Source organism: Phaseolus vulgaris, chromosome 5 (genome assembly GCF_000499845.2).
Source record: "Phaseolus vulgaris cultivar G19833 chromosome 5, P. vulgaris v2.0, whole genome shotgun sequence".
In the NCBI taxonomy this organism is placed as follows: domain Eukaryota; kingdom Viridiplantae; phylum Streptophyta; class Magnoliopsida; order Fabales; family Fabaceae; genus Phaseolus; species Phaseolus vulgaris.
In genome coordinates, this window is record NC_023755.2 from 19,048,688 (window position 1) to 19,070,879 (window position 22,192).

Consider the following 22,192-nt stretch of genomic DNA (forward strand, 5'->3'; position numbering starts at 1 on the left):
AATACATAGGTATGAATAGTTGTTAAATTTGAAATGTGGATCACATGATAGCATAAGTTAAAACATTTTAAATAAGACAACACATAGAATTTAAACATGAGATTGTAGAAGCAAAGTAAAAAAAAAAAAAAAACAGAAACATAGTTGTAGAAATGTAATTACCAATATCTACATTTGTATTTGCATGTGAAACAATATTACTTTAAAGCATATTATATTATTCAATCAACAAATTTAATCAAAAAATTTAAATGAAGAAATTTAAAATAAGCAACACAATATCAGTGAAATAGTTATTAACAAATTTAATAAGTATTACATAACGATATTTACAAAAAATTGTACTAAGTAAGAGAAAAAGTCAATCTTAATGAATTAGATAGGTTTCTTCTTTTAACTGTCATAGATTGAGCGTTGAACAATATTAAATTATAATGTCAACATATTTCAATGAGCATACCAGATAACTTAAATGTAAAATTGGTGGAAATATATGAAAGTAAGCGATTAATTTTGTACCTATCATACTTGTGTTGTCACTGTAAAATTAATCATGAATGAACGTAAATTGAACACATACAATTATGTTCACAAATAGATCTTATTATATCATGATTCTCACACAAAACATAAAGTGAAGAAGAAATAGGCACTTACCTTGATCCATGAGTGATCCTAATTGAGCAGTTACTTTATCTCCTTTATCCCAATCTATCTCTTGCAATTCCGTTCTTGTCACACACTTTCGTGATGGTTAACAGTGAGACAACTATTATTTGCAGAGACAGAACCCTATAGCCTTTAGTACCCAATCTCCATCAGATGTAGGTTTTCATTAGGTATATCATCAGATATATATTTCTCACATTAACCAATGGACCTTTAATTCTATTATTATTATTAAATCATATTTGGGCCCAAAGCCCAAACTCTAAGTCATGTGAGTCACTTTATAGAAATTAATTTACATAATTTCTTACAGTCACGTCTTAGAAAAAAATAGTAAATAAAAGTATTATTTTGTCCAAATGCAAACATATAAATAAAAGATTTTGATAAGACATTATATTTATTACAATTTTGCAGCAGACACACAATTATGATTAGAAAAACTATATTATCCTACAAATTAAGATAAGAAACAATTAGTAAAAAACAAATGTTATACTGACGGGTGGAGTTCACATTGGCCAAGAAAGTCGTCTTTTCAAGGAACATATTCAAATTAGAGAGCAGTAGACAACAAAACATTTATGATCTAAAATGATAATAAATACAGTTAGTAAAAAAATAAAAATTAGATAATTTGAAATATGGTAAATATTTTAAAAGTTCAAATGTTTACTTGTGAGATTCAACCGTGTTTTTCATCAAATGATTAAATGAACACTATTGAAATAAAACCATAAATTACTCCATCATAGTCGGTAATGACTTTTGATTACAAAACATTTTATCATTTCTGAAATTAATAAAAGATATCAATAACTACACCTATTAACAACAAAAGATTGTAAATCCGGATTGCGCAAATACATGCAGAATTAATCCTTTATACTTGTGAAGATTTAAGTATTATCTTCATGAAACAATTAAATAAACACACAAAACTGACAATATATGGTTGTTTGTTGGAGAGAATCATATATGTCATTACAAATTGTTAGAATATATGGCTTTAAACTAGAGGGGGTGAATTGTTTAAAGAGAGTTTTCACAATCTTTTAAGCCTTGAATGAAAATACTTTGCGAATACCTTGATTAAGAAATTAGTTTTTCAAAACACAAAACTTAAAGCACTGCACCAGCAAAACAAACGGTTGTTTACACGAAACAATTGGTTGTTTATACCAGTAAACAAATATCAAAACTGAATTTAAAGAGTTAGGGATAGAGAAAATGTACACAGATGTTTATACTGGTTCACTCCAAACCCAGAGCTACATCCAGTCTTCTCAGAAAACCTCTGATGAAATCCACTAAGCAATCACACCTTGATCACTTACACCACAACCAAGAAAGTGACCTTCATCCCCTCAAGACACACAATTCTTTTGGCCAACACACCAACACTAAGATTTCTGATCTTGATCCCCTCAAGAACACACAACAAATCTCAGCAAACACACAAACAAAACTTTTTTTACAGAGTACAAGGATTACACTTGTTACAGAAGATAATCTGAAATCAATACAAGCTAAAATCCTATTCCACACACTTTGATCAATCACAAACTCTAAGCAATCTCAGCTCTTTCAAAAACTCAAAAACTCTTATTCAAAATCTTGTTTTTCAAATCTGTTTTTCTAAATTTATTCAAAGATGTTGTTTGTTATCAAATCTTAACAAACTCTTAAATTGCATTTAAAGATTGGTCAAAGCATTTAAATGGAGCGTAAGTATTTAAAACATTTAAATCTCACTCAAAGTTAAAACAGTTTTTCTGTTATGGTACCAAAACAAACAATCGGTTGTTTCCTCGAATCAATCGGTTGTTTTGGTTTTAACAGCTCAACCATTTGAAAAACAGTTTTCAATCTTTTCTAAAAACATCTAAGTATAAACAATCGGTTGTTTCGACAAAACAATCGGTTGATTTTAACTTAGTTTGAAAAACATTTTTCTTTCAAAAAGATTGAGAATGCCTATGCTTTGGATTCAATAAAGAGGTGGATTACAATACTCAAACTACCCCAGATCCTAACTAAAGCAGCACAGCAACAACAAGCACAACCAAGATTTCAACATCCTTCAAAAGGTTTGGATTCTTCAAAGCTTGAACACCACTTGAAAATTGAAAATTGAAATGGTCATAGTCATGACTATAACATTAATGTATAAGTGATTAGTCCAAGATCATACAGGTAAACAATCACACTTACTATCTTGGGTCAAAAAGCACTTGTCATTATAAAGAAGTATTAAATGAGAGTCACACTTTTTATATGTAAAAGAATGAAACAAATCAAATGATTTGAAAATATAATAATGTTCTATGTGTGATGTAACATCATGTTTTAAAGATTTTCAAATACTTCCTTGTAAGTCACATTAGTAGTTGAGGTAGTTTGTTGTCTTCATCTAAAATTAACATTTTCAAACCTTTTTTAGATTTCACTCGAGAAACAACATCATATAACTACCCATGTGTGAATACCGATCTTGGAAGATAAAGCCCAACTTTAGAAAGTTTTTGACCTTGAATTTTATTTATAGTCATTGCAAAGCACAAAGATATTGAGAATTGTCTTCTTTGAAACTTGAAAGACAATCCTGAATCTGAAGGAATCAAGTCCATTCTACGATTGAATATTTTATGACCAATGTTTTTGCCTTAATCACAGTAGCACAATTTCTTCCCCAACTCATTAACTTGTAATCTTGTGCCATTACATAGTCCATTTGCTTGATCAATATTTCTTAAAAGCATTATTGGGACACCAACTTTTAGTTTTAGGCAATGATTAGAAATTCCTGAGCATCTAATACCGTTTAAAAACTCCAATGTAAACTACCCAGCTTAAATGTCTTGTTGTTCATCATATTGGAAAGGTATGTTTGAACTTAAGTAAGTAACTTCTTCCCTAGGCATTAAACATATGATAAATTCATTGACTTGGTCTACACATTTAGTTGTTGGACAAAGTATTGCACCATCATGAAAAAAGTTAGCATTGCTCATATTATGCAAGAATCTAGGATACACAAATTCAGCTAAGTTAAGTAAACGTGAATCATTGTGTTCGATCAGGAGATGTTGAGGTATTTCAATTATGCCTTCAACCATTTCATTTAAGTTCATATTTCCATCTCCAATCTTTAGAATCCAATCAACAAATTCTTTGATGTCTGCAACACTTTCAACTGATTCATTACTTGTTAATCTCATATTCTCTAAAAGTTTAAAAAACTTGCAGTCTTTCCATAATTGAGAAAAGTCTATTTCTTCCTTGACAATGTCGTATCTTGATCCCTTCCTGACAACAAACAAAATTTTCCTAAAATCACCTCGCAATACAACAAATTTACCACCAAAAGGTTTGTTACTGTTCTCTTCATCTACAACCTTCATAATATCTCTTAAAGTTCTGTCCAAAGCCTGACAAGATAGAGAGGATGAAGAAACTTAGGTGAACGAAGAGGATTCAATGAAGGTAGAAGCATGAAGGTAGTCACACCACTTGGAGGAGGGATCCAAGATAAGACTTACATGAAATTTTAGAACACTCAGAAATTCACTCAAGCAGAGTTTCATTACTCAAAATTCAATGTGATTTATAAAAGAGGGTGGCCACCTATTTATAGTGATAGGTACCATGTGATTAAGGCATGGAGGGAAATTTAAAATTCAAAATAAGCTAGCTTCACTGCTTAAAATGTGTCACTAATTGTGGATCTAGAAGGCGTCACACTTTACACATTTTTTTTAAAAAGGCTATCATATTAGGCATCACTATGAAACTTGATATCTCAGCTAGGCTGACACCTCAAGTTTCAACAATCATTTGCCACCACATGAAAAAAGTATTATTAAAAGAAAGAAAAAGAATGTTTTGGTTGATATTCATAATGTTGAATCAAGTGTGATTAAAAGCTTTGAAGAATCCAAATCCTAGCGTTTGATGGAAGACTGAAGTTGCTTGAAGTTGTTGTTGTGTTTTAGAGTAGGATCTGGGGTAGTTTATCTTTGTAATCCACTCTTTGTTGAATCTAAAGCTTAAGTGTTTTCAAATCTTTTAAGTTTAAAGTGTTTTTCAAACTAAGTGAAAAATAACCTGTTGTTTTGTCGAAACCACCGATTGTTTTATACTTAGGTGTTTTTGAAAAGTTTGAAAACTGTTTTGGTTGGTTGACTTGCTATCAAACCAAAACAACCGATTGATTCGCACTTTCAATCGATTGTTTGTTTGAAAATCCTAATAGAAACAGTTTTGTTAGTTAAGTGAGCTTTAAATGATTTTATAACCGAATACGCTCCTGCTTTAAATGCTTTGACCATTCGTTGAATGCTATAAATAGTTTGTTTAAGTTTTATAACAAACAACAAGAAAGAAAAACATATTTGAGTTCTTCACAAAGTTCTTTCAAAGATTTGAGTTTTCACCTTTGAGCTTTAGTTTATCAAGAGAGAGTGGAATAGGATTACATCTGTATTGATTTCAGTTCATTCTGTAACAAGTGTAATTCGTTCTGAATACTTTGTACATTCAGGTTTTGTAAAGCCAACAAGGGTTGTGTGCTCTTGAGGTTGTCAAGATTAACATTCTTGGTGTGTGTGCTGAGCCAAAGGAAGTGTGTTTCTTGAGGGGATCAAGGTCACTTCTTTGGTGGTGTGTGTATGTAATCTGGTTTTTATTACTTAGTGGATTCCCCAGTGGTTTCTGGGAAACTGGATGTAGCTCTTGGTTTAAGAGTGAACCAGTATAAACTGTTTGTGCATCTCTTTCTCCCTTAAACTCTTTAAATTCAGTTGTTGTTATTTTTACTGGTATAAACAACCGATTGTTTCTACGAAACAACCGATTGTTTTTCTGGTGCTTTACTGTTTTGAGCTTTGTTTCTTGGCTAACTGAATTCCTAATCTGGTTTCTTGCAAAGAATTTCATTTTAGCTTAAAAGTTTGTGAAAATCCACTTTAAACAATTCACCCCCCCCCCTCTCGTTTAAGGCCATACATTCTAACAATTGGCATCAAGAGCTTGGTACTTGAAAAATAAGATTAAAAGAAGACATGCAGATAACAACCAAAGCAAGGAAAACAGATTAAAGGAAGGCAGATTTCATACATAAAATTTATACAACTTATCAAATTGTTCCCAAGTTACAAAATAAGTACAGGAAGGGAGAAGTCACTCAGCATTGACCAGCTTCCCATCGACGATCCTTTTGGTCATACCGGTTTGAGATAAGTCCACCCAGGATGCACACAGGCAACCTAAGCCATGGCATCCTCAAACCCGGCCCCATAAGCTCTAGTTGCGTCGATGGTGAGTTCCTCCTTCATTTCGCTAAAGAGTTCATCCTTGCGGACTAACTCTCCTTCCAACTGGCCAAGACGCACCTCTTGTTGGGTCGCCATCTCCTCCAGCCTGGCCATCTTGGCCTGCACCTCCTTGGCCTTCTCCTTCAGTTCAATGACCTTCTCGAATAAGAGCCTCTTGGTCTCCTTCCTGGATTGGCGAAGATCTGCCAACTCCTGATGCAAGGAACTTTCACGCTGGGTGAACTTTTTGGCTTGAAGGGCTGATTCCTCCCTCAGCTTCGACACCTCAGCCCTCAGATATTGTACTTGAGTTGAGGTGCGGCTGGATGCGATGAGGAAGGCCCCAAGACCTTTGGTTGCATGCCCTCCCAGGGGGTCTTCGCCTTGGTCGTCCATTTCCCCGCCTTGGAAGGTTTGGAGAATCTCATGGAGAAAGTCGGGAAGCTCGGCAGCGGGAGGCATTCCAGAATCGCCCCCAGGGACATTCTCCCCCCCCCCCCCCACCTTCGTGCACCACCAGGTCACGAGGAGAAGAGGCGCTCGGGGGGTTATCTCTGAAAGAGGGGGCGCAACCATCTGAAGCTGAGTGCACTGAGACTACAACCTCAGCGCCCCTTTTTCTCTTAAAGACGAGGCCAGGGCAGGTGTCCTCGTCCTCGGAGGCAGCGGTCTCAACCACCCCTTTCTGCCTAAGATCTGCGGGGGCAGGAGCAGAAAGGCCTGAAGCCGTAGTAGGTGCAGGAGGGGCTTCAGATGGACCAACACAAGCTTTAAGCTTGGAGGCTGCCTCAGCCAACATCCTCTTCTTCTCCGCATTTAGCATCATATCTGCACAAGAGACACAATACATAAGAGTTTGGATCAGCAAGGACACAAGCAAAGATAAGTACACAGAATAAGAGAAAGCAAAGGAAATTGGGGGGGGGGGGGGGTACTCGAACTTGATCAGTTCAGCGGTTTCAAACACCGCCCCCAACTTGGAGAAGAACTCGCAGGTTTTCCGATCGCACGGGGTCAAGTCCTCGAGGTTCCTTGGCTTTTTTAGCCCTGGTTTCTCCACCCAATAGAGTGGGAACCCATCTAGCAGGGTGGGGTCACGCTACAACAAACTTATAAAGAACTTATTCTTGAAGCCTTTGTAGGAATGCTGAAAGAGAGTTAGGAGAACTCTCCCCGTCACTCCATTGAAACTTAGTCATAGTCTCTTGCCAGGATTCTTCGCCTCGAAGAAGTGCAAGAAGACGTCCACTGAGGGCATATGGCCGAAATGGTTCCACAGGATGGAGTGCAGCTAGGTAGGGGCCACGATAACTTATGTGAGGAGTGCGCGCTCTTACCTCGTGAATGGCAACCGGAGCTTGATCCGCTTGAAGATTGTGGAGTACATGAAGAAGAAGGGTTCTTCAGGGCTTGCTCGATCATCGACACATATGGGTTCGCCTTCCGTACAAGGTTGGACCGACACGTACGCATCGTGTTCCCTCCCAAACACATGATGCTTTTCATCAGCCTCACCCTCCTTGTATGTTATTACGTCTTTGTTGGAGGTTATCTTAGAAGTTTCAACCAGGAGTTCATCAGAAGCCCGGTGATAGAGGGTTTTGTAATCGACAAAAGGAGGAGGGTTCGATGTGGTTTTGGTTCTGGCCATCTAATAAGAAAGCTAAAGAGGGAGAGGAGAAAGGAAGAAAAGCGAATGTTTAGAAGAAGATGATGGTGTGACTCAATAAACCAGAAAAACAGAGACTTGAAAACGAAGAACAAAGAAAAGGTAAAATGCAGAAAACATAAACAGTCCCAGAACAGTTATGAGCATCAGAAGCATAAAGCAAAAGCGATCGTGGAGTAAAGATCATACCTTTGAATAAATTAGGTTTCAAAGGTAGAGAGATTTTCAAAGAAGAAGAGAGAGCGTTTCGAGAACGAGAAATGTTTGGGAAATGCTTAAGTGAAGTAATGAAACAGTGAAGGGAGCGTGGGGTTTAAGGGTTTAAACGTTGATCTTGCCACATGTACGCTGATAAAAAGTATGGTGAGATGTCACTTAGGTGCACTGTTCACGTCCTATCACCCAGTGCCACATAGGTCGCCTAGGGCGATCACTTAGTTTCTTCGCTTAAACAAGTTACAACTCGAGACTGGGGGACTTGTGTACCGACCAGTCCTCGATCATCGACTCCAAAGAAGACCTCAGACATCGGAAATCAGTGTCAAATAGTAAAGATGAGCCATGTAAGATGGGTCCCACAAGCAATATGAGTTAACATGAAGTTAACACCCAAATACTAAGAAAAAGCCTAAGTCATGGGGGATCCATGCACATGGGGTGTAAAGCGCATTCGAGTGCGACACAAGTAAACAACCCTTGGAGGCGCTAAGGCCCATTAGGGCTAGGGTTTCCAAGGGAAGACTGCATGCATGGCACGTGAATACTTAGGGCACCCATAGAACAGATGGCCCCGCAACATTGGTGCATGAGTTGGTACCTCGGCGGCCATACTGTTAGTCGTTGCACTCCAGTAAAGGGAAGTCTTATGTGCTAGATTACGCTAAGATTGTGTAATAGCGGCGCAAGGACGTTCCCCCAGAAACCCTAGATGTGGGTAACAAAACGAAAGTAAACCCTAACTACAACCTATATAAAGGGTGGTAAGAACCCTAGCAAGGTACACCGTTTCTAAGACTGAAACTACTTTATACACTTACTGTTTCTTTGCCCCAGTACTGACTTAAGCGTCGGAGTGCAAACGGCTGTCAAGGCGCCCTTTTGTCTTTGCAGGTGAGATGTTCTTCAACCCCAAAGAAGTTTGATTCACAAGCGTGCCAGAGACTATCGTTCGAGTTAACCGAAGACCAAGTCAACCGGCAAGAACAACTTTACACAGGGTGCCTACTCTGATAATCTTACCGAGACAGGTCGTCTTACCTCGTGCTAACAAATAAAAAAATTAAAACACCATCTTTCAAAAACAAACTCATTATTAGATGACCTTGTTCACTTTCATCCATTCATTGGACTCTTCAATAACGAAGTTCTGGAATCGAGGAGAGCTTTCTTGGATCTTTACCGGTATCATAGCATCTGACCCGTATACCAAATTGAAGGGTGTCTCCTTAGTTGTTGACTTAGGAGTGGTGTGATAAGCCCACAGAATTCGAGGAACTTCCTCTGACCAAGTTCCTTTGGCTTTCTCTAGTCTCCTCTTCAACCCTCTCAGCAAGACCCTATTGGCCAACTCAATCTGGCCATTTGTCTGGGGATGTTCTACTGCCACTATGAGATACTTCATTTGCCGTATCTCCACAGGAAAAGGACCTAAGATGTCTATTCCCCAGGTATGGAAAGGCCACGAGCTATAAATCGACAGCAACTCCTCGGCTAGTGCGTGATGCCAATCAACATGCTTCTGACACTGCTCGCATCGTTGTGCATACTTCACGAAATCCTCCTTCATCGTCGGCCAATAATACCCAACACGGATGACCTTCAAAGCGAAAGCTCGTCCACCTACGTGACTGCTGCAAATGCCCTCGTATAGCTCGACCATTATATGGGTACACTGATCTCCACTACCACAAGTGAGGATAAGGTGGGTATAGCCGTGACGGAAGAGCTTGCCATCTATCAAGGTATACTTTCCCGCGTTCCTCTTTATCATCTTGGCCTCTATAGGCTCGGCAGGAAGTAACCTATCAGTTAGGTAACGTTGGTAATGGGTGATCCAAGTCTCCGTGGTGTCAACTTGCAAGACCTCAAACAACTCCTCTCCCAGTGATCCATACGCAGCTATCTTGGGGGCCTTCAGAGTCTCATGAGTCATCGAACGGTGCCTTATCCCCCTTCCTGAGCTAACTCCCAAGACCTTGGCTTGGAAGACATCGAGATGTCTTCCTTCATCCGTCCCAGGCGACTTCAAGGTCTCTTGTATCACTGACCTTTGTCGACTCCTCTTCCCAGAACTCATTATCTTGGACAACAGGTCAGCTTGGGAGTTTTGCTCTCTAGGAATATAAACAAGTTCAAATGCAGAAAAGACTTCTTTGAAAAGCATGACACACCTAAGATATGAGGCTAGCTGTAGATCCTTGGCCTGACACTCACCCATGACCTGCCTAGTGACAAGCAACGAGTCACTCTTCACCAACAGACTCCGAGCTCCTAACTCCTTGGCCAAAAACAACCCTACTATAAAGGCCTCATACTCCGCTTGGTTATGACTCGCTTTGAACGCAAACCTCAGGGCTTGCTCGATCAACAGGCCACTTCGTCCCTCCAAAATGACCCCGACTCCCCTACCCTTTTGATTGGAGGATCCATCTACTGAAAGGACCTACTGAAAGTCAAGAGGATCGGGTTGAGGATCCGCAGATGCAAGCTCTACCTCGAAATTAGCATACACTTAATCCTTAATCGGTCCTCGGGGTTCATACTATATATCAAACTCAGATAGCTCCACAGCCAACTGAACCATCCGACCAGCTATGTCGGTCTTTTGGAGGACTTTGTGAATGGGCATATTTGTCATCACAACCACAACGAAACTCTGAAAATAGTGGCGGAGCCATCATGCTGTGAACACCACAGCTAAAACAGCCTTCTCAATAGCTTGGTATCGCGCTTCTGGTCCCTGTAAAACCTTACTCACAAAGTAGATCGACTTTTGGACCTTATCTTGATCTTGCACAATGACTAAGTTGATTGCCGGATCTGTGCTTGCAAAATAAAGACTAGTGGGGATAGCTAGAAGCTGTTAGAATATATGGCCTTTAACCAAGATGGGGGGTGAATTGTTTGAAAGAGATTTTCGAAAACTTTTGAAGGTTTAATGAAACTCAATGAAGAAATCTAGAAAAGGAACCAAGTTAGCCAAGAATACAATCTGTTTTAAAGTGAACCACAGAAAAACAACCGGTTGTTTCTTCGATTCAATCGGTTCTTTATACTAGCAGAATTTAAAACAACTTAAAAACAGAATTTAAAAGAAATCAGAGTAAGAGAAAAACACACGAGCAGTTTATACTGGTTCATTCTTAAGCCAAAAGCTACATGTTGTCCCTAAAACTTTTGAGCTAGCATCAGTCTTGAAGATTAACTTTCATAAATCCAAGCTAGCAGGCATCAATGTTGATAAAGACACTCTTGTATGCTACACAAAGACCTTGAATTATATGCAGATGGGAGTCCCTTTTAAATAGTTGGGCCTAGAAGTGAGACGGAACCCAAGGAAGAATCAATTTTGGGAGTCTGTTCTAAACAAGTTAAAAGCTAGACTCAGTGTCTGGAAAGGGAGATTCCTATCCATGGCGGGGAGAATCTGTCTAATCAAATCAGTTATCACTGTTGTCACTTTTCTACCTTTCCCTTTTCAAGGCGCCAGACTCTGTATGTAAAAGTATAATCAGTATTCAACGAAGGTTCCTATGGGGTTGGGGGAAGGAGAAGAGACCAATCTCTTGGGTAAGCTGGGAAGACTTGTGCAAACTGAAAGAGGAAGGTGGACTGGGGTTCAGAGATATACGAGAGTTTAACTATGCTTTCCTGGCTAAGTGGAGATGGCGCCTTTTATCAGAAGAGAAAGGAAGATGGAAAGAGTTGTTGGACTCAAAGTATGGCTTGGATTTAGACAGCTCACATACACTAGTGAAATTCCAAACCTGGTGGTGGAGAGACTTATCTAAAGTATGTAGAGAGGAAGGAGGAGTTGGTTGGTTCCAAGAAGAATTAGTATGGAAATTAGGAGGTGGAGACAAAGCTAGATTTTGGGAGGATGTGTGGGTTGGTAACACTAACCTCAAAAACTTTTTTTGCCAGGTTGCACTCTCTGTCTCTAAATAAGGGTCTAAAGGTAGAAGAGGTTGGAATGTGGGAAGTATCAACATGGAGGTGGAATCTAAGATGGAGGCGTGTCAGATTCGAGTGGGAATCCTTGATGGAAGCAGATCTTATTATGCACATTTCTCGGGCCAATATGTCTAGAGAAGAGAAAGATATTCAGGTGTGGAGGTGTGATGAAACAGGGTTGTTTTCTGTGAACTCAGCATATGAATGCCTAGCTAAGCAAGAAAGAGGTCCCGTCATGATGTGTTCAAGTACCTGTGGAAGACTAAAGTGTTCCCCAATGTGATAACCACAGCATGGAGGGTACTCTTGGGAAGAATCCCAACAAGAATGTGTTTGAGCAGGAGAGGGGTGACGTTGGACACAAATCTATGTGCATTGTGTCAGACAAATGATGAATCATGCCAACACCTATTCCTAGAATGCAAAGTAGCCCAGAGTGTTTGGTCGTTGTGCTTTAAATGGATTGGTATCTTGTTTGTTCAACACAATGATCTATTGACTCACTTTGAGAGTTTCCATTTGACTCAGGCTAGTAGTACACAAAATCTATTGTGGAAAGGTGTTTGGGCAGCTACAGTGAGGTGTAGTAGATGCAATGGTCTGGGAGCATAGAAACTTTATTGTTTTTAAGCAAAGGGTAGTAGATGCAGAAAAAATAAGAGATATTCCAAACGGTCCAACTCAAGGCGTGGCTTTGGTTAAAGCATAAAGTACACATTTTTAACTATTTTTTTGCGGATTGGGTCTTGAAGCCACTTATATGTATTGGAAGCTATAAGTAAGCGGGGTTAAGAGAAGTATCCAATGGTCCCTAGAGAAGTGGAAGGTTTGGTGGCATATCTGGTCTAACGGCCTTGAGCTCAACTCTAATTTTGGCTTAATAGGAAACAAAGTAGCAGGGGAAGTGTACAAGGGCGGGAACCACTAATTGAAGGGAGCAGGGGGAGGAGTATGGGTTATGATTCTGCTCTGGAGTGCATACAGCGATGTATACCTCATCTATGATTATCCAGTTTTTCAGCCTGACTGCACGTGCCAAGCCAATAAGTGAAAGAATCATGGTGTTTGACAGCCAAGCACCTACAGAGTTTTGAGAACTCCTTTTCATTTGGAGGTCTGGAGTTATAACAGAATGATGAATAGCTGCCACTGTACTCTGGTTGCAGACCCAATTATGCAGAGGTTCGGTTTTGGGTTATCTTATGGCATGAAGCATACAGAAGACGTAAGAAGAAGTGAGTGAACTAGGTGTTACTAGTGTGGGGCAGTATTTGACCACTGACAGTATTAGAAAGGTCTCGAGAGCTGCGGGAAGTGAGGAAAAGGTGTGATATAAAGGATTGAAAAGGCTTGAAATGGTGGGCAGTCATGTGAGAGGTTTGGTACCAAGTGTTGGAGATACCAGCTGAACAATCCAGATGGCACAGGTGAACCAAAACCAAGGCATGATATGTAGGAGCAGGTGCTGAAACAAGTCTAAATGGGGTTATCTACACAAAGCACAAGGTATTGCTTGGATGAGGGGTGGGAAATGTAATCAAAGGGTAGATTACGTGAAGGCACAGTGGTTAGATGGAAGGAAGCAGGAAAGGGAGTAGTCATGGGTATCTAACTTTAGTCCCTCTTATCACATGCTTTTGTATGTTATGCTGGATGGTCACACGGTGGTGATGCAGATATAGACTAACAAGTATATCTAATAAACTGGTTATGCAGGTAGCAAACAAATTGAACCTGTACCGTGAGTAAAACAGGTATATGGAGTAAGGTTTGGAGGGATAAGTGGGGGTTGTGTCAGGAATGTGAGTGCAAACTGTTATAGTGTTCTATCCAATATACAACTCAATTTAGATGGCTGCTGGGGTTTGGGGGCTAGGCATTGGTGTGTATTGAGAGTCCACCCTATAGTTGGAGCAAAACCAACCCGTGACAAGGCTCTGTGTAACTAGAATGGAGCTTGGTGTGATTGGGACAACACAACATTGGTTCGCACGCATCCTAATTTGTTGGATTATTGGGCAAGGAATGAAGGACCAAGCGGGTGCTTTTGGCTCATGAAGTGTGAAAGTAAAGGGGCATGACACGGATGCAGGTGTTGGTGGGATAGTAATTTTGTAGCCCATCTTTTTTTGATTTCTGGTATCCAAAGCTGCACAAGTATTTGAATGTAAAAGATATAATGCTAGTAAATGTGTGAGATGAAAAAATGGAGGAATTTTTTTTATAAGGTTTGAAATATCCTTAAATGTCTTATTTTAATTTAATTAATTATTTGTTGATAAAGAAAAACAACTTAAGTTAACTTAAAAGGCTATGCTTATAAAAAAATATCTAATTTATTTCACTTTTGAAAATACTTTTACTCTAATTTTCGATTAAATTTAACCGGATTAAACTAAAAATATATTAATTTTCACATAATTCAAGTCATTAATAAAATTTACGGTAAGAAAATTATTTTAATCTTTTTAAATTTGGACTTTAGGGATTATAACCCGATTTAAACAAATTTAAGGACTAAAATAAATTTTTAAAATTTGGAAAATGAAACCACATTTATCGTGAACTTCATAAATTAAAAATATAATGACGCCTATACAACTTTTACCATAAATGAAAAGTGATTAATATTAGTATGACTTGTTAAATTAAAATAAATAAATAAATTAACACCATCCACCATTTTTGTTATTGTTGTTGTCCTTTTTATTACTACATGGTTGGTAAAGAGTGTAACACATTATGTTAACCAATTATTATAGTAATTATGGTCAACCTTATGAAAACTTATAATATCACAATTATGGAAAAAAATATGGTTTAAAAATAGTGTGAAAGAACAAAAATACATCTTTCTAATTTCTTTTCTCCCAATAAGAAGAATCCATATGGAGAGGATATAGGTCTGCAGCTGATGAAGATGAAGCAGTCCATGGCCCATCTTTTGATGAACTATGAGTTGTATGTGTTTCACTTCTCTCATTTTCTTCCATTTGAGAGTAATATTGTCTCATAGCCTCTAGCTTCATTTCATCCATTACTTCAGATGAATCTGAAATAAATTCTGGAATCACAGTTTTTCCTTCAAGCATGCTAAGCACCGATGACATGCTAGGCCTAAGGTTTGCAGTGGTATTTGTGCACAGAAGACCCACTTTTATCATCATCATTACCTCTTTTTCATTGAAATTTGATCCTAACCTTCTATCAACTAGCTCCATCAGATTCCCTTTCTCTTTCACTAAATGTGCCTGTTAAACAAAAGGCAGCATACCAAGCATGTGAAAATACAATAAAAGTATAAAATATCAAAATACAAAACAAAATTATGAGATGACACAAGTTGAATGTAACACAACATGTAAAATTATCAAATCTAAAAGTTGAATGGCACAACCTTAGTATGCAAGGAATAATTTGATTCACACAAACAAATGTAGAATATAAAAGTTACCCAATCTAAAAGAAGCAATGCTTCTTGCTTCGGTCGATGGATGGTATTGGTCTTTCCAGTCACAATTTCTAAGGCAACCACTCCAAAACTATACACATCTGCTTTATCAGTTAAATAACCATGCATGGCATACTCTGGCGCCATATATCCACTGCATAATTGAAATACATACTCATATCAAATATGGCCATATATCCACTGCATAATTGAAATACATACTCATATCAAATATCTTAAATTAAGTAATGCTTAAATTTTGTTATTTGTACTGTCATTATAACTTTATTATGTAAATTTTCTTTCCTTGGTTTTAAATAAAATTCACAGAAAAGAAAATTTTTGGAAAACTTCAATCGACTTACTAAGTCCCAGCTATTCTTGTGCTTATGTGAGTATTGTCCTCATCATCAAGCTTTGCAAGACCAAAATCGGATATCTTTGGGTTCAAGTCTTTGTCTAACAACACATTAGTAGCCTTTATGTCCCTATGAACAACTTTTAATCTTGATTCTTCATGTAGGAAAGCCAAACCTCTAGCAATACCAACACAAATCTTATACCTGGTTGGCCAATCCAATTGCAAACAAGATTCTCCATTTCCTTCATATTAGACATCAATACCATTTAGTCATATAAATATTAAATATAAGTTATAGTAAAATTAAGGAACCATACTAGATGATCATGTAAACAAATACTTACTAAATAAAGCATGTGCAAGGCTATTGTTTTCCATATATTCGTATACCAGCAACAACTCATCTCCCTCAACACAACAACCATAAAGTTTAACAAGACAAGGGTGTTGCAAAGCTGAAATCAACCCTATCTCATTTATAAATTCACGGTTCCCTTGCTTTGACTTTGATGAAAGCTTCTTAACTGCTATTATTGTGCCATCTGATAAAGTACCCTGCAATGAGAAATAATACACAATTTTTGTGAGTTTTCTGTATTATTTAATAGGTTATTTATAAAATTGCAGTAGATGAACCAAAATAGTTATGAGAAGTTATGTAATATATCCAAGGATACCTTGTAGACAGGACCGAAGCCTCCTTCTCCAATCTTATTGGAAATGTCAAAGTTATTTGTTGCAACTTTGATTTGACGCATAGTAAACATACCCATTTGCAAATTTAAATGCTTTAACTCTGTCAATAGAATAGAACTGAAATTAGATACCTAATACATCTTAAGAAAATGCTGTTTTTTATCGATTAGTTGAAAGAGATAGATGTTATTTTAAGAGTTTAATTATGATACATTGTTACCAAATTATAAATCACTATTTTATGTTACAATTTTTTTCTCTGATTTTAATTACCAAAAAATATACCAAGCTGGAATATAACATCTTTTATCCATTTAAAAAAAAATTATCCTACGTAAATGACACAATAAAGATTGAATTGAGTGAATATGTAGTGTATAATATTTACATTGTCAGCTAATTAAAGATCATGTTTTCATGATCGGATACCTACTAAGGTGAATCTTATTAAGAGAGGTATCCAACTTAATCAACCTATGTGTGTTTTCTGCAACCAATATGAGGAGACTGTTGAACACCTTTTCCTAAACTGTAAAATAACAAGCCAAGTGTGGGTGATGTGTGATAAGGTGGGCCAATCTACATAATGTACACCATAATAATCTTGTTAGCTTCCAACAATTCTATTTGATGTCCTTAAATGAGAAGCAGAATGTAATATGGAAGAGACTATGGATTGCAATTATATGGGAAATCTGGACACATAGGAAAAATATTATTTTCTGACATGGACGCTGGCCCAACTAAAAGTTTGGTTATGGGTGAAACATAAGCTAAGAGCAGTAAACTTCTCCTTCTGGGACTGGGTGCAATGCCCTGAAACGTGTTTGAAATCCCTGTGATTGTAGGTAGGAATGTTACTATGGTTATGAACAATACTACTATCAGACTTTCCCTTTTAATCTAAGCTAGAAGCTCTCTACTTCTATTTGTTGGCTAGCCTGCTTCTATAAGGGGTGTCATACGGGGTGTTTGCCTGATCTTGACTATTTCTGCTCCTTTCTATTAATACATCTCTTGATTAACAGTTGCTGCTTAAGGGTATTCCTTTTTTTTTATGCAGATGACAGCAACGAAGAACAAAATTTGTTCATTGCGTCCTTTCTGCCTCTAGGGATGAAATGGCCCTGTGTTGATGCCGCGGTGTGGGAGCACAATTGTTGTCAGCAACAAGTTACAAATCGCAATAGGCCACAATTCTGGTTTGATTTACATGGAGTGAATTGGAGAATACAAAGAGAGCTGAGGCAGGTTTTGTGTCTGCTGATGCAGCGTAGCAGACTGGCACAGAGGTTCTTGGAAGGTTTATGAAGAGAGCGTTATTTTGTTGGGTGGATTGTTCAAAGCCACGTGTTGGAGCCTTCAATGTCTACTTTGAATTCATAAGATTGTCATTCAGCAGTTTATGATAGAACAACATTATAAAAACATTTCATACTGTAAAGACTTTTTAAGGAAATGAAATGTCAAAATTTATTTGAAATCTAGGAGAGAAGAACAAAATAGACACATATATTTCATGAATCACCTTTTGCCAATGAATTTCTTTTCCCAGTATGAAGTCTCCAGCCAAGTACAATAAGGATGACAAATACAATTGCAGCAACTGTTATCCCAATTATAACCCCTATACTCATGCTACCTGACTTTACTGATAATAGCACAAGAGAATACATGTCATTTGACACATTAAATATATAAAATTGGAAGAATAAACTCAGACAAAGTGACTCACCTCGAGTGACAGATATAGCTGATATAAGAGGGCCATATACTGATTTATTTGGGATATCAGTTGTTCCTTTTCCAGCCCAATAAAAACGAATCTCTAAAGACTTATTACTCACAATAGTTGAAATTGTTTTTGTAATTTTCTTCCCAACTCCTCCTGCTTCATTTGCAATATTGAAATCCTTCAATTCTAGCTTTCCCTGCAATAGTCCAAATCCAAACCTAAATGGATTTTGACTTCTGTAGTTCTTAATATATGCAGTCTAAAGTGTATCCAGTAACTCTACAAGTGAAGTCAAATGCGCCACAAAGAGCCAATTCAACTTACGTAATGTGATATTGTGTATGTTTAACCTAGCAAATTAAACCTGGTTTAATAGGGCAAAGAATACAAAAATTAAAGTTTCACACATTCTATATCACAATAGGTTTCTTAAGTCAAACTCCAATTGACTTAAGAATCTAAGTAAAAGTATTTATTCCATTCCTTATGAAATTCTTTGCTAACCATAATTGAAACATAATTAAATTAACGATATATAGTACCTGAACGTAAACATCAAATATGCGTCTTCCTAGGCTTCTATATGTGGTATCATCAGTGAACATGATCTCTGCAAAATGCAGCAATACCGTGTAGACTCCATTTTCCAGACACGTTCCATAATAAGTCAAAGAAATGGGGGATACACGTGCAGTCTGATACAATCTAGGCATGGAAAACCCATTTTGAATTTGCTGGATATACGATTCAGTATTAAAATCACCCAAGAAATGACCGGTATTGCTAATTGCCCAATTTGCTTTGTACTCGGATGTTGCTGCCCCTAATGCTTCTCGGTCATCATCATACACAATATTTTCATCGGTCACTCCTTCCCCACCACAATTTATATGGAAAGATTCAAAGGCTGTTACAAACAAAAGTCAGATTTTTAAGAATGCAATAATCATTTTTATTTTATTTATGAAGCTTAAATGTTATTGTTAAATATTGGTTGTGTTCAAGAAAATGAGATCTTATTTTTCCTTCGTTGGTTGTGTAAGTATGTTAAAGTCAATTTTAACTATTATTCCACTCTTTTTTTCCTTTCTTTCTTTAAAATGCCTATTTTAGTGGAAAAGGAGATTAGGAGAATTTAGAGATATTTTTTGTGGGTATGGGGTAGCAGAGGGAGGAAAATGGCTTGGATAAGGTGAGAATCCGTGTGTAAGCCAAAACAAGAGGTTATTAGATCAAATGTTTATCATTAGGCCAAAAATTATAGTTGATAGTCAAGGTGCAACTTTTTCTAATTAAGAGTGTAATAACCAAAGTATCATAATTCGATTGTGTACCTTGCCCACTCAACGAGATATTTAATGTATCCTGCAACAATCTCTCCTTAACAATTATCTCACTAAGAATCAAACACTTCAGTAGTAACTCGGCTAACTTGTTTTACACCACTAAATAATTGATAATTGTACAACATGCAACAATCTTTCCTCGAACAATTGCTCCATAGAGAATCGAACTTGTGACCTTGAATTTAATACTAATTGTTGAATTGAGCATTTATCTCTAGGTTAAAAATTATAACTTATAACTAATAGTTAAAATACAACTTTATATACTTAAGAGCATAACAACTCAAACATCATAATTCATAATTCGACTCTGCTTTAACGCACTTGGCATATGTCACAAAATAATTTATGTATCTTTCAACAAGGATTTAGGAGTAATGAACATTTATTTATGCAATGATACTCTCTTGGTCAAGTGGACATCAAGGTTAGCAATAGATGAAAGACACTATTGGAAGGACGTTGTGGAGAAACCTAATGGAAGGTAATGAGTCAGCTAAGGAGTCATGGTGGTTGAAATCAAGAGAATCAAGGAAACTAGTTTGATGCAAATGTGTCATGAAATGTTGGAGATGACTTTTGGGAGGAATATATGGAAGGGAGACATTCCTTTCAAACACAGGTTGCCTAGAATGTATAACAATGCAGTTTCAAAAAAATGCAAAAGTGGAAGAGTTAAAAAGATGGGAGTTGAAAAAGAGAAAGGGTTGGTTTACTTGGGAGCTCCCTCAGGTTTTTGTCCTAATGCAAAGTATGAAGGAGTGTAACCTGACTCAAGCAGGGGATGACGGGTGGGTGGAAAGGTTAGGAAACAGGATGTTGTTGGTGATCTCTGCCTATTATATTTTTCAGATAGCCTATGTGGGCACGAATCCAATTTTTACAACTTGCTATGGAATATCATAGTTATTCCTTCCACATCCCTCATAACTTGGAGGATAATGCTTAACAGAAAGCCTACTAAAGACAATCTGATAAGGAGTGGTATCACAATCAATAATATAATATGTGCTTTATATGGGAAAGAGGAGCAAACAATGAATAATTTATTCGTAGGCTAAAGGGTAGTTTGTGCTGTTTGAAACCTCTGTAACAAAATGGACAGACATAAAAGCAGTGCCACATTACCTCCCTAAACATGATCTAGATCAGTTATGCTTGAGAAGTACAAGCAATGAAAGGAATCAAAACTGGAGAAGTATGTGGTTAACAATAGTGTGGGACATCTGAAATCACAAAAACAATCTAGTTTTTAGAAATGTAAAGGTGGATGGGTATGTAATCTTTGGATTGGCACAGCTAAAAGTGTAGGCATGACTACCCAATAAAGTTTCAAAAGTTTCACTCTCGTATTCAGATTAGTGTTTTTGTACTATAATTTGCTTATAATCTATTTAAATTTTGTAGAGATAGGATGTGTAGAATCTAACATTTGAAGCATAATGAGCTCTGAAGTGCAATAACATAAGCAACAAAGTATACGAGGGATTCGGTGTTGTTAGCAGTGTGGGTAAGTAGGAATAGTAGGAAAAGGCTTCCATGGAAGGAGAAACAGAGGAGTCAAGGTGGGAGTGCACACAACGAAAAGAGGCAGAAATATAGGGAGTAAGGGTTACAAATTTACAAATTTGCGCTGATTGTAGCTTAGTACATGGTTGCATTATTTTATATTAGAGGTTGTGTAGTAGAAGTTAGAATGAACCTAAAAAATCTTTAAAATGCCAATATTACTAATAGGTTTAACTATAATGTTCTATTTAATTCGTGTTTTGTATGTATTATCATATATATATATATTCGTTGCCGACAAAAACATAAACATGCTTGGAGGAAATAATTCTCCCCTTTTGTTTTGTACCACATAAATATTGATTGGTTAACATGTCCAATTGCTTAATAGCAACAATTAGTTTGAAAAAAATTACTCAAACTTACTTTTTGAACAGTTTCCAGTTGTCAGACAAGTAACAGGTCCCCTGTAGGAATATTAAGAGGAGACCAAAAACAAGTTAGCAAAGAAGCATTGAACCACAAACCCTTAAAGCCACTTTCAGACTGATTTATGAAAAAAAAAAATCCAATTATTTTCTAAAAACGAACTGGATTTTTATCTCAAACCAACTTTATATATATGTGTATATAAACTTACATTTTGCTCTTTGGGAAGCTTGCAAATAAGTTCCTGGAGCATTAAAGATATGATTAACACTAATACAAATATCTTGATGAATTTAGAGATAAAAAAGAAATAAAATATTTCAGTTCTTACACTTTTTCAGTGTCAGTGTATGTGCATGCATCGGAACTTTCTTCGGTGAAGTTGTTATATGAAAGATCTCTATGAATAAAAGTAAAATGCAATTCAGAAACTAAGGCCAATTGGAGTCTAGCAAATTAGAAGAAATCCATTCTTTCATTCCTAGATTTTTATTCAAACAGTGGTAAAGCAAGAAAGGTTTATATACATGCAACAGATTCAACAAATGTATGACAAAATAAATCATCATAAACAAATGAATAGTTGTTAGATATTATGATTTTGTAACTGCACATAAATGCACATAACTGCATGTGACTCTTTATTGGAGACAGCTATTGGAAGTATTATAAATGTAATGGTTAGCAAAGATAATAAAATATCTTGCTTTGTTTTATTCCCTCAACACCAACAATTGGTATGAGAGCTATTTTCTTGAGGGATTTGTGAGGTTAGTAGAGTGCACCATGGAAGGAGGATCAAATTTTTCAGCAATGGCACCACCTGTCTTTGATGGAGA

General features: G+C 37.0%; 3 protein-coding genes across 4 annotated transcripts in view; all 3 read right to left on the reverse strand.

Annotated features, from left to right (window-relative positions):
• Positions 1-3,521: 3,521 nt before the first annotated feature.
• LOC137834083 (uncharacterized) lies at positions 3,522-4,256 on the reverse strand. Its single transcript, XM_068642148.1, has 2 exons — positions 4,212-4,256; positions 3,522-4,100 (listed from the first exon to the last, which is right to left on the reverse strand). The coding sequence occupies exons 1-2, from the start codon at positions 4,254-4,256 to the stop codon at positions 3,522-3,524; spliced, it is 624 nt and encodes a 207-aa protein (XP_068498249.1).
• Positions 4,257-8,965: 4,709 nt separating this feature from the next.
• On the reverse strand, positions 8,966-10,090 carry LOC137834084 (uncharacterized). Its single transcript, XM_068642149.1, has one exon. The coding sequence runs from the start codon at positions 10,088-10,090 to the stop codon at positions 8,966-8,968; it is 1,125 nt and encodes a 374-aa protein (XP_068498250.1).
• A 4,418-nt stretch (positions 10,091-14,508) lies between these two features.
• LOC137835249 (probable leucine-rich repeat receptor-like serine/threonine-protein kinase At3g14840) overlaps positions 14,509-22,192 on the reverse strand; it is a 32,339-nt gene continuing 24,655 nt past the window's right edge. For both annotated transcript variants that reach the window (XM_068643658.1, XM_068643659.1), the window contains 11 exons: positions 21,685-21,753; positions 21,565-21,597; positions 21,351-21,391; positions 18,612-18,976; positions 18,070-18,265; positions 17,863-17,985; positions 16,316-16,434; positions 15,983-16,193; positions 15,643-15,880; positions 15,281-15,431; positions 14,509-15,077 (listed from right to left, as the gene is read on the reverse strand). In XM_068643658.1, coding sequence (XP_068499759.1) covers positions 14,682-15,077; positions 15,281-15,431; positions 15,643-15,880; positions 15,983-16,193; positions 16,316-16,434; positions 17,863-17,985; positions 18,070-18,265; positions 18,612-18,976; positions 21,351-21,391; positions 21,565-21,597; positions 21,685-21,753 — 1,942 coding nt within the window. In that variant the 3' untranslated portion in view covers positions 14,509-14,681. The remainder of the gene's footprint in view (positions 15,078-15,280; positions 15,432-15,642; positions 15,881-15,982; positions 16,194-16,315; positions 16,435-17,862; positions 17,986-18,069; positions 18,266-18,611; positions 18,977-21,350; positions 21,392-21,564; positions 21,598-21,684; positions 21,754-22,192) is intronic.